General features: G+C 36.0%; 1 protein-coding gene across 1 annotated transcript in view; it reads left to right on the top strand.

The window, feature by feature from the left end:
• LOC129261871 (adhesion G-protein coupled receptor V1-like) overlaps positions 1-13,370 on the top strand; it is a 114,024-nt gene extending 100,654 nt beyond the window's left edge. The window contains exons 91-98 of the mRNA XM_064099714.1: positions 54-158; positions 1,881-1,997; positions 3,617-3,698; positions 4,802-4,931; positions 6,906-7,063; positions 8,172-8,293; positions 8,969-9,220; positions 10,555-13,370. Of these exons, the coding sequence (XP_063955784.1) occupies positions 54-158; positions 1,881-1,997; positions 3,617-3,698; positions 4,802-4,931; positions 6,906-7,063; positions 8,172-8,293; positions 8,969-9,220; positions 10,555-10,989 (1,401 nt within the window). The 3' untranslated portion in view covers positions 10,990-13,370. The remainder of the gene's footprint in view (positions 1-53; positions 159-1,880; positions 1,998-3,616; positions 3,699-4,801; positions 4,932-6,905; positions 7,064-8,171; positions 8,294-8,968; positions 9,221-10,554) is intronic.
• The last annotated feature ends 1 nt before the right edge of the window (position 13,371 follows it).

Below are 13,371 nucleotides of genomic sequence, written 5' to 3'. Positions count from 1 at the left end.
GAAATGGCACATTTTGTTTTTTAAATGAAAATTTTTTTTTTTCTTTTTACTAGGGTGGTATGTTCTTGGCACTGGTAGCCCATTGGTTCTGTGCGGTCCAGTGTATGTTTGCTGCCAAGCTTCTACTACACCTCTGCTTTTCATGTATGGCACTGCAGGTGAGATATGTCGTTCCTCATTTTGGTTTTCAGAGAAAAAAATGAGGAATTCACAAAGGTGGTTTTGAAAACCCACGGTTGAATCCATGGTTTATGCAGATTTCCTGTATACATTACGCTTAATTTAGCGCGTATCCGGCACGTGTATAAAAAACGTCCTATGCTGATGCACGCTTTTGTCACAGTGCGCCAAATTGACGCCTGTTACCATGGTAAGATACGCTATTTTATTCATGAGTCCACTTTTTGAAGAGTAGACTCATGAATAAAAACAGTGGACTCATGAATAAAATAGCGTGGATAACCACGGCAACAAGCGTCAATTTGGCACACTGTGACAAAAGCACGTATCAGCATTGGACATTTTTGTCTCACCTGCATAGCAGAGTGAGACTATAGGCGCCGCTTTTCCGACGGCGACGGCGGCGTCAACACCAAATCTTAACCTGAGGTTAAGTTTTTGAAATGACAGCATAACTTAGAAAGTATATGGACCTAGTTCATGAAACTTGGCCATAAGGTTAATCAAGTATTACTGAACATCCTGCCTGAGTTTCATGTCACATGACCAAGGTCAAAGGTCATTTAGGGTCAATGAACTTAGACCATGTTGGGGGAATCAACATCAAAATCTTAACCTAAGGTTAAGTTTTTGAAATGTCATCATAACTTAGAAAATATATGGACCTAGTTCATGAAACTTATACATAAGGTTAATCAAGTATCACTGAACATCCTGCATGAGTTTCACATCACATGACCAAGGTCAAAGGTCATTTAGGGTCAATGAACTTTGGCCGAATTGGGGGTATCTGTTGAATTACCATCATAACTTTGAAAGTTTATGGATCTGATTCATGAAACTTGGACATAATAGTAATCAAGTATTACTGAACATCCTGTGCAAGTTTCAGGTCACATGATCAAGGTCAAAGGTCATTTAGGGTCAATGAACTTTGGCCAAATTGGGGTATTTGTTGAATTACAGCCATGAATTTGAAAGTGTGTTGGTCTAGTTCATAAAACTTGGACATAATAGTAATCAAGTATCACTGAACATCCTGTGCGAGTTTCAGGTCACATGATCAAGGTCAAAGGTCATGTAAGGTCAAAGAACTTTGGCCACGTTGGGGGTATTTGTTGAATTGCCATCATATCTCTATAAGTGTATTGGTCTAGTTCATAAAACGTGGAAATAAGAGTAACCAAGTATCACTGAACATCTTGTGCGAGTTATAGTAGTTTTCAAAATCAGCACTGCTGCTATATTGAATCGCGTGATGCAGGTGAGACGGCCAGAGGCATTCCACTTGTTTAATATACGCGGTAAAATAAGCGTAATGTATACAGGAAATCTGCATAAACCATGGACTCAACCGTGGGTTTTCAAAACCACCTTTGTGAATTCGGGCCATTGTGATTAGTCCTGAAAAGGACTGTTGGGATGGTGGGATGAAGAGAATTTGATTGGAAATGAAAATGAAAGAGATTGAGTAGTATGCAGCGTTTATTTAATATTAAGCACTACATAAGTGTTTCATCATATTATTATCATTATTGTTATTATTGATATTGATATTGTTATTATTATTATGATTATTATTATTGTTATTATTATCATCATTATTATCATTATTATTATTAATATTATTATTATTATTATTATCAATAAATAATTATTAAAAAAAAATCCTTGTGATTCCCTTCTTTTCCTCTCTATAGATTGTGTTTGTAATCTCTGCATACATCAGTAGTTCGGTTGGTGTTCAAGGATGTTCAGCTCTGGGTGTCGTCATGCATTTCTTCTTCCTCTCTCAGTTCACATGGATGTTGATACAGGTAAATAGCCACTTGGTCTAATCCCACTTTGCCTCAAACCCATTTGGTCTAATGTTTTATTTCTTCATTTTCCATTTCATTCTATTCCCAGACTACATGTACAGACACGTATGCCCATTTTTGTGTAGTACGCACATAGGATGCGTTTATGCTTCCAATTTTCAGGTCAAATTTAGTGCTTTCAAATTCAAGCTTTGATCATGTCAAAGTTAGTAAAATCAAACAAGAATAACTGAGAATTTCATCGAAATCGTAGGTAAAATAAGAAAGTTATGGAGTTTTTTAAATTCTTAATTTTATATGCACATCCTGGTTGGTATGCAAATGAGGGTACCAAAGACGTCACCCACTCTCTATTTCTTTTTTTTTAGTTTGTTATGCGAAATGATAAATATTTTTATTTTCTCCTCATGATGTGACATTAACTTTGATTCCTCCCTGAACATGTGTCATTTGTCATTGTTTTATTAAAGGTCAAGTCCACCCCAGAAAAATGTTCATTTGAATCAATAGAGAAAAATCTGATAAGCATAATGCTAAAAATTTCATCAAAATTGGAGGTGAAATAAGAAAGTTATGGTTTTCACTTATTTTTCTCAAAACAGTTATATGCACAACTCAGCTATATGCAAATGAGAGATTCGATGATGCCCATCACTCACTATTTCTTTTGTTTTTTATTGTTTAAATTATACAATTTTTTTTTTTTTACAGAATTGATAATAATGTAAAACTTGACTGAACCACATAATGTTAAACAATGTTAATCCCACATGTTCAGGGAGGAATAAAACTTGATTTCACATAACAATTTTCAAAATCAGAATATTTCATATAGTAAAATACAAAAGAAATAGTGAGTGGATGACATCATCAGTCTCCTCATTTGCATACCGATCAGGATGTGCATATAACTGTTGTGTGAAATTAAGCGAAATTTCAAAATGTCATAACTTTCTCATTTTACATCCGATTATAATGAAATTTTCAGTGTTATGCTTGTTGGATTTGTCTCTCTTTATTCATACATGTATCAACTTTTTGTTGGGGTGGACTTGTCCTTTAAACAATATTGTGATTCAATGAAACATTTCCTTTTTTTCACATTTTTTAATCAACCCAGGACCATGGCGAATAACTACAATGTAACAATATACATGTGCCTACTCTTTGGCATAGACAATCCATACATGCAACATACAGAGATACATAGATAAAATAGAAAAGATTGAAGCTTATAAGACTTCAATGGAATAAGAGAGTAGTAGGGACAAATCAAAAGATGGAAAAGAAATTATTTCCATGTTGCGCATTGTCCTCTAGACGACGAAATAGTGTAGATTGAATGAATTTAAGTTGCACATTGTAGAAACTGTAACAGGTATTCACAAGGATGATAGATTTTGAACATAAATCTTTAGAAGTAATTGTAAATTCTTGTTTTCTTGTCTAAATTTTAGTTACGACTTAATGTTTTGTCCATAAATGAAACTTGTATGAGATGGTTAATGGAAATGTTTTTCTAGGATAAATTATTACTTATCAAGAATAAATGTTCCATTTTTCTTGTCCTATTCCTTTCTGATGATATATAAAATTTTCATTTTATTTTCAAACAGTCTGTGAACTTCTGGAAGGTATTCATTTTGAATGATGAACACACAGACCGGTTCTATGTACTCTTCTTTGTGCTCGGATGGGGTAAGTTATTTTGGTTGTTGGTTTGGTCTTATGTCGAAGAGGGTGAGATGTCTCACAACTTTGCATTTTAGCCTTAATAAATTCAGTTTTAAATTTGACCTCAGTTATTATATTACATAATACAAAATTTCTTTTTTCTTTCAAATGTTCAAGTTGATGAATGAAATATATTCTGGAAATGAAAAGGATATGAAAATATGAAATGCATTTCTGTATTCTAGATGCTTAAAAAAAAACTATTTATCTTTGAGTTAATCACCCCCCCCCCCTCCCCGAGCCCTTCAAAAATTGTTGAACTGGTAGTGTGCAATGTATTGTTGATTTCTTTCAAAAGTTTATTTAATATTGTTTAATTATGCTAACTTATGCATAAAAATAGTTCACCAAATAGATCGTATATAATTTTAATTTGTGGTGTAAACTATTCTTTGTATTTCTCATTTTTGAGTGCCATTTTTATTGCTGAATCTTTTTGAAGCATAATTATACTAAAATCAATCAATTTTGAAAGTGAAAATAATTATATTATAAAGGAAAAAAATGCCATTTACATTGACTTTGTACACAAATTCATGCTTTGAAGCAATTTAGAATCCGACAAGCACAATACAGTATGTTACGTTATTTCGGAACTGCGTACCTGGACATTGCAAATGCGACCTCAAAAGATGCGCGAGACTTCATTAGTGCGGCATAAAAAGTTTGTACAGTGGAATGGTCATGAAAGATGTTGGGGGGGGGGGGAAGTTAGTTCAACTCCTGCCATCGAATCCACCCCTGGTTAGAAAAGAACTTTTTTAAATTGAGCAGGCTATCTTTCTTAACAGTTGATTAATGATAATAATAATACATGTAGTTACATTTATATTGCGCTTCATACTTTGTATTTCTAAGAACTTTACATTGTTATTAATATTCTCCTGGTTATAAGATCCATCAATGTTTCACACATAAATCTACATGTAATCGCTTTCACATCCTACCGTGTACACATTTAACACTTGGATGCAGAGTGTAAAAAAGCACCTTGCCAAAATTGCTAATAAAAGTAAATTTTGAATTATTTCAGTATCCATTATCTTATGTTGATTTCCTCACCACAGCGCTGCCAGCTCTCGTGATTGTCGTGTACGTGGTGGTGGCATATGCCGGCCTAGGATGGGATTTCTTCCAAGACAAGTCATCGGGTACCCTTCAGGCAATCTATGGGGATGTCAATGGCAAAGAAGACATGTAAGTGTATCCCTCCTTGGGGGTGATTCATGGAGATTTAAGTATGACTTAGAGTCGCGCTTTAATGCCAGGTTGCGAGCGTCATAAAAGGCTTGACCGCATTGGTCAGATCATGCCATGAGGACGCTCACTACTGTGAATTGATCAATCATAAAAAAGGCATCGGTATTGAATTAAGTCATGCTTAGATCTTTGTGAAACACCCCTCTGGTGGGTGTTTCATAAAGCTGTTTGTTAGTAACAAGCAACTTTAGAAACAACTGGTGATCCTTCTTAGGAGCTAGATCAGCATTAATGAAAATTTGGTGTATATCATTTCCCCACAACATAGGATCCCCAGTCGTTCTTAAAGTAGCTGGTAACTTACAAAACAGCTTTATGAAACACCCACCGTCTTCACCAAATACCTTTATCTTTAGCCTGAGTTATCAAACTATGTATTGTCCTGACTGGCTTTATGACAAACATGCTTATACAGTCATGTACTATTTACGTTTGTTAATTAACTATGTCAACATAATTTGTTATGTTGTAAAATGCATCAGCAGCTTATTATAAGCTGTATAAAAGTAACCATTTAAAGATAAATACCAGTTGTGGTAATGATCTCAAAATGAGTTTGAACAGAATCCAATGAAATTACAACCAAAGTGTTTGTATGTATGAATAAAAAATATGTGCCAATTGTCTCTTGAAGAAAATGCATAATTGCTGAGAAATGAGCAAAATAAGCAGGGAATTCCATAAAATGTCTGGTATTTTTCGAATCAATATTAATACACTGTCCCACATATGCTTAACTGTGTTAGTGATCATCAGAATAATCAATTTTGAGCTCAAATTTCATGATTTTACAAAGATGAGTTTACATTAATATACTAGATCTAGATGTATGATGATATTTTGACAATTAACCTTGATTTTAAAGGCTTTCTCATGAAATAGTTGTTTCTTGCAACTACTGTCTTTTACCTTTAAGAGGGGGGGGGGGGGGTGGCTAAAAACTGAAGTTTCACACAACCTTATGTATACTGGGTTTTAACGAGCCAAATTTGTGACTTCAAATTTTGTATCAGTTTGTGGAGATGTTGATAGATATTTATGCTATTAAAACAGATTAATGTTATATGGCCCTGAATCAGAAAAGATTTTAAGAAATATTAAAACAACCTGAAAAACTAATAATAGGGTTTTATTGTAAGGAATCTTTATTTCAATCCTTCCTGATTTTGGGCCATATAATAATAATATCGTAAAGAGAATTCAAAGCACAACTATTGTTACGCAGACTTTAACCCGAGCTGCCGCTTGACTTTTGCCGTGCAAAGGTATTCGCAATCAAGATCATCGTTGAAAGGAATTGCTGTTGTGTTAAATCACATTCATTTGCATGAAATTTGCATTTGATCAAGGGTATTTACCCATCAACTATTTCAAATCCTTTTGAACATGATTTGTATTATTATTTATTATTGTATATGATCTATCGTAAAAGTCAGCGTCATAATCAATCACTAACCTAAACGTTACGGGGCCCAGGTTTGATATACAAAGTTTTTGTCTCGCCTGAACAAAGTTCGGCAGAGACATAGTAATCACTTTTCCTGTTGGTCCGTTAAAGTTTTTTAAAAAACTTGCTCTCATGTCTTTATTTCTGCATCAACTGTGTTTGCACTTAGTTCAAATGATCCATGGGTAATACCACATGTGTGCTGTTGAGGATGATGGGGTCATCATCTAGGGGTCAAAAGGTCAAGTTCTGGCTCAACTTATTCTCATTTCTTTATTTCTGCATCAGTTGTGTTTACACTTTGTACTAATGATCCTTGGGCAATACCACATGTGTGTTCATGAGGATAAGTTCAAAGGTCATCTAGGGGTCAAAAGATCATATTGCATATTTCATTGATCACAAAATCAGGCAAGACTCAATGGTTCATGAATTCATTGTTTTGTTTATGAATCCTCTTGCAGATGTTTCATGCCCAACGGCTATGCTGCTCTTGCTACAGCCATGGCACCCGCTGCTCTGTCTCTGATTGGAGTTTTTGTAGTGGTCATACAGGCCTACCAAGTCAAACCGCAGTGGAAGCGATATGACGATGTCTACATGGGCAGCTACAACACCACAGGTATGGCTTATCAGGAGGAAATTGGCAGTGGTGGCGGTGTTTGGTGATGATGATGGTGAGGTGGCGTTGGTAGTAGTGTTGATGGTTGTGGTGGTGGTGGTGGTTAAGGAATAAATAATGATGATGATATGAGTTTGGTTGGGTGGTGTCGTCGTTGTGATCATGTTTATAATCAGTGGTAGTTTTATCAATGATATGGTGATGATGATGATGATGGTGATGATGATGATGACGAATGATGGTGATGATGATGATGATGATTGTCATGGTGATGATGATGATTATATGACACACAAAAAACGAGTTTGGTGGGGTGGTGGTCGTCATTGAGATCATGTTTGTAATGGAGATTTTCAACAATGAAATGATGATAATATGAAACTGCATGAAAACATGAGCTTGGTGGGGTGGTGGTCGTCATCGTGATCATGTTTATAACGGTGAGTTCAACGATGATGATGATGATGATATGACACAACATGAAAACTGTAGTTGGTTGTTGTCATTGTGATCATTTTTACAATAGTGATTTCAACAATGATATGGTTACGATGATGATGATGATGTTGATGATGATAAAGGTGATCAATACCCCCGACCTATGCTGTTACCATGGTAATGCAGTTTCCAACATATTGAGAAAATGAATATTGCATGTCTTTACCCCAAGATGAACATTTATGCCAACTTTCATCAGCACTCGGGAAGTAGTTTGATCCACAATGAGTTTTCCTGGATTTTCGTCCATAATATGTGGTTACCATGGCAACACAATTTCTGACAAATGTGAAAAATGTGTCTCGCAGATCTTTACCACGAGATCAATGTGCGCCAGATTTCTTGAGGATCGGTTAAAACTGAGGAAGTAGTTCAAACGGCAACGGACCGATCGACCGTACGCTGATTCTGATTCATATACACCCTTCAAACTTCATTTGGTGGGGGTATAAAGATTTCATACTACCTTGCTCTCCTCCCTGTATATCAAATGTTCTTTGGTATCAAATCATAGTAATTTTCTGTAACAGTATTTATGCTAGAGAAACCTTAGTTTGCATTTTCCAATGTATTGACTTATTTATTCTTTTTTCTCTATCGCTTTGTTCAGAATACAAGCTGATGCTCGTATTCTGGTTACTCATAGCATTTACCTGGCTGTGGGGAGGTCTCCACATGGCCTACAGTCAACTATGGCAGCTTGTCCTCTTCTGCGTCTTCAATATACTACAGGTATGTTTCAATGCAGTACTTTTCATGAGACAACATTGTGATGATTTGCATCTGGGTTATTCCATTAAAGGGGGGTCCAAACCTTGGTCATAAAATGTTGTGTGAGAGAGGAGAAAAAATAAGTAAAACAGAAGGGCGAGAGAATGACAGAAATTGGACGAGCAATGAGAAAGTGTTGGCTGTTTTAAATTGAGATCCCTAAGAATATGTAAATCTCAAATTGGCACCTTTAGCATTTGGAGCTAAAGCCTGGGAAATATATAGTGCGCCATTTGATAATTGGCGCCTCATAAATGCTATAAATCATCTTATTACATGTAGTTTTATTTCAGCTTTGTATTTTGAACAGTAGGTCCACAACATATTTTTAAAAGAAGAGATTTTCCTTGGCTAAAGTTTTATGGCAATGTTTTTTTTCTCTCTCTCTCGTGAGGTCTGTAACAAAACTTTGTGATCCTATAATTGATTTGTGCGTTGAATTACATATAACGTTCAATGAAATCAAGTATAAATTAGAATTTGAAAGTTAAATTTAGATAAACAATCAATGACTTAGTTTTGTGTGATGAGTCCCTGAACTTTTTATCTTTTTAATGTCAAATATCAAGGTTTCCCTCTCTGGCAGAGCCTAGTCTGCGATTTTTAAAATATCTCTACCCTTCCTCATTCTCCCAGGGTCTGTACGCCTTCTTTTTCTATACCGTGCTACGTAACCAACTCTGCCGACACCCCTCCAAAGGCAACTACACCCTGAATGCTTATGACAACACCGGACTTATCCTGGACAATAGCCACACCTACTCCAGTCAGAATCTAGTGGTCCTACCCCATGAGAAGGGCTCCTTGTCCAAGAATGGTACCCTGACCAAGCTGGAGGCTCAACAGATGATCGACAGGGCCATGAGCCAGATGAGCCAACACGGAGAGGTAGGGTAGTATACAAATAGGCCTGTATTCTGAAGTCAGGTCTAACTTAAACCACGATCTAAATCTGTGCTAAAATTATGGGGAACCAAAAGTTAAAAAATTCTGTTCATATTGTATATTTCTTATGTTTACTAGTTTGTTTCCTTTTGCTTTCATAATGAAGAAAAATACTTCAGTTATCATTCCCAGACAATTATGAACAATTTGAGTGTTAATATATTGAATGTGTACTGTTAGGGATTTGTGCCCCGATTGGCTCTCCATAGTTAAAGCACAACTTTAAACCAGGGTTTAATTAAAACCCTAGTTCAGAATACAGGCCATAATTAATATTTATGAGCGCAATGGACAGAATACTTCATAAGGTGAAAGATGCAAGGATCCATTTCATCTTTCACCAAATGAAGTATTTGGTCCATTGCACATATGAAAAGAACATTCATTATTTGCTTTATATGACACCTAAAAATCGATCCATGTAATTTGAAATTTATGAATTTTGATGCAAAAATACACTCATGCAGTGCGAGCTCAGTCTGTTGATTGTCGCGTACATACGGTCTAAGTGCGCGCGTGCAATGGACAAAATTGCATGGATGATGAAGTCATTGTAAAATGGGCTGAATGATCGATATCAAACAACCAATCAAATGACAAGGATCTATCCAGGTCTCATATAACAATGATTGTTGTTAGGGTTGGGAAGGGGCCTTCATACCAAACTGGGGCCTGTTGCATGAAAAAACTCTGGAAAATAAACAAAAACTCTGGCAAACAAAACTATCCCATTGACAATAATACATGGAATAGCTCACAACAATTGCTCCGGGCTTTATTCCGTCTAAGATGTAGAGATGGGGTTTGAGGCCTGAACGATTTCTTGTAATTTATGGGTAACTTTGTGATTGGATAGGTTGCAATATTTATTTCATATTTCATGCATGACAAAAGGGAAATGAATTTGAACAGATATTTGACCTCAGTGTGAATAAAGATTTTTGTATAAAAGGTATTTTTATTTGTATGAAATATTCATGATTCATTAGTGATACACAGAAGTTAATGTAGTATTTGATTGGTAATAAAAGATATCTGTATGACCTGTTCGAATATAAAAGGCCAAATAACTGGATTTGCACATGTTTAAATATCTCTGATGGAAACCGTCGTATGTTGGTACTCTGGCCATCGATCCATACAGATGGGCATGATTTGTATGATAACATCGCGCCTCAAAATATAATATTTTTCTAGATAGATGGCGCTAAATAAATACCTATTATGATTATTATCTGTACCATCTACATCATTCACGAATGTCTTATTTTTTACAGCTTGAGTGGGACCGACATTCTGTACACAGCCACCACAGCATCCTCAACACCAAGACCCCGTCGATACAAGGGAGCAACCTCTACGCCCCCGCCCCCTTCCAAGATGCCCTCCCTACTGCTGCCCCACCCCTCCCACAGGTCCGCCTCCATCCCTCTCCACCCGTCCCTCCCCCACCCCCAGCTCCCGCCATCATGGAGCAGGACGATGACACAGAGTCGCAGGACTTTGACGATCTCATCTTTGCGCTCAAGACGGGCGGGGCTTATCAACTGGCCGATTCCTCGCAGGAGAGACCGCGATCGAGGGCTTCCAGCGCCCCGCCAAATCAGTCGTGGAGAGAACAGGATGAGATATCACCGGTATTGAGAGTGTCGCCCGACAGTGAAGATCATTATCAAATGAGAAGGATCAATATTGCCGATACTCATTTATGATCTACCCCTCTTCGTTTAACTCTTAGCCCGTCACAGACGGAATCACTCCTGCGCCACATTAATTTCAAGGTGCAACCTAAAGAGGGGTTTTGCATGGACTATGCTAATTCAGCTCACAATAGCTTTTGATTGGCTTATTTTAGAAAGGCTTTATGTGTATACAGTACAATGTGATGCACACATCACTATTGTGTGTGTATGAATGAGACTTAATGCACTCTGTGTGTATTGTGAATAGAATGTGACTTGAGTCCAACTTGGCAGTCTGCTGTATGTAACTCTTGTGGAACAAAGCGGGCAAAGAGTTAGTAGTGTTGTGGGGCGTTGCATCGAAAGCCTGTTTCTATCAAAACATATTGCGATTGATTGAGTCGATCGGGATCGGCTGCAAATTAATTGCTACTCAACTTTCTTGCAACGCTCCACAAGTCATCCATTCAGGTGTAAAATGAACTGCCATGTGATAGATGTAATTCCAATGAACCATTTTTGATAGAATACATGTAACTATAAGAAAGTTTTGTAATAAAGAAATAGATAACAGTAAGCGATTAATATTTTCATGAATGAAATGTTTTCTTCCTTTTTTTTTATAGAAAGTAGAGATACCAATACTCGTGTTTATAGGCTGAATGTTATAGTAAACAAACTTCTTGATCAATGATTTTGTAATTGAATTACTCAGTACTGAAGTGAAAAGTCTCAAAAGCCAGACGTGCTATTGAATTTGTATTCAAAATGTATTTCACTTTTGTTCCAGGGGATTGGAATGTACATGTATATAATTTGATTATTTTCTTGCCGTAGAATCATTGCGATGTATAATTCAGTGTGATGCAGCGATTATTTACACATTGTTATAATATCAGCTCTGCCCAGGCCTGTATCAAAGGCCTGGCCGAAATTCAACTAACATAAATCCCCAGTTTCACAGGGTTTGCGAAGGTTTTGCAAGGAAGCAAATGAATAGGTCTAACACTCGTACTTTACGCAAGAAACAAGTGCCTTTCGTTTGGAAGAAGTACTCGTGAACGAAAAGTGACTCATTCAAACCCCACAAACAATATGCAGGGCTTCCGAATATTTTGCACTATTTTGATGCATAAAAAAAAAATTTGGGCTTATTCACATCCTCGCAAATCGTTTGAAAGCCCCCGTGACTTGGCAGAGTTCAATAGTAATTATGAAAAGTCTGACTTGGTGCATGATCAGAGCAATGCATTTGCTGAAATGATTATTAACAGCCTGAATATAACCTTGCGGTGTTGGGATATCTGAAAAAAAAATCTTACCCAACATTCATTTGCTTTCTCCATTTTAGAGTAGAAATGTTTGTCGACAGCTACAAATCTCAAATTTCATATTTGCTGTGAATTCTACACGTATGTATTTATTGTGATATTTATGAACATAGAGGTGTTGTAGGTTTTTATATAAGAATAGGAATGGCTGAATGTACTTTTCATAAATTGTCTTTCATTTTTGTCTCTATCATTGCTGCCTTGATTAGTTTTGCCATTGATTAGTATTGAATAGAACTCCAAAGGGCTCAACCGTACATTTATAAAACTAGGAGTGTGCAGTATAGTCAATTCTTTCGTACACATTTAATATTGATTTAACCCCAACTAGGCCTTTGACACTTTGCGCGATAAAGTCTAAGTCACATAAAGATTTTGCTGCGTCTTCTCCCAACTTTCTTGTTTGAAGACTTGCACAACTTTTGAGACCAAATTTGCTACATCTGGGTACACCTTTCTAAAGTTACACAACATTAACATTAATTCTACGTTTCCAATCATATCATTGAAACTATCCCATTAAAAAAACAAAATGTTGAAGAAAAAAAATTTGGGCTTGGTAATACCCTTTCCGGCTGTAATTATAGCCCGGCCTAGTTAGGGTTAAGATATTCAGTAAGTGAAGATACATCATCAGCTTGGTCATCATTCACATAAAACTGTTTCAACGAAATAATGCAAAAATATTATAACCTTGTTATTTCTTGTATGATTTTAATAAAATCAACTACTCTCAATTTTATATTCTTAACTTGAATACATTAAAAAAGATAAATGAATATTCCATTTGCATCAAAAATTCACAGACATGGTGAATTTATTAACACCTTGATTTATATAAATATTGTTATATACAAAAAGGAAATGCCATATAGGCTCCATTCCATAAATCTCAGAGGTATATATTACGAATACTATATTTCACCTTGACATTGAAGTACCTTGAATTTTCTATTGTGTGTGTGTTCTATTATGTTATATATATTTCTACTTTATACACAAAGTGCTATTCTCATAAATTTTGCTGCTTGTGTGAGTTATATATTAGTGAAAATTAAAACAATACAACTGAATTGAAAAC

This window comes from Lytechinus pictus, chromosome 5 (genome assembly GCF_037042905.1).
Source record: "Lytechinus pictus isolate F3 Inbred chromosome 5, Lp3.0, whole genome shotgun sequence".
Taxonomy (NCBI): Eukaryota; Metazoa; Echinodermata; class Echinoidea; order Temnopleuroida; family Toxopneustidae; genus Lytechinus; species Lytechinus pictus.
The sequence above is the reverse complement of the archived record's forward strand: the minus strand, read 5'-3'. Positions and strand labels throughout refer to the sequence as shown.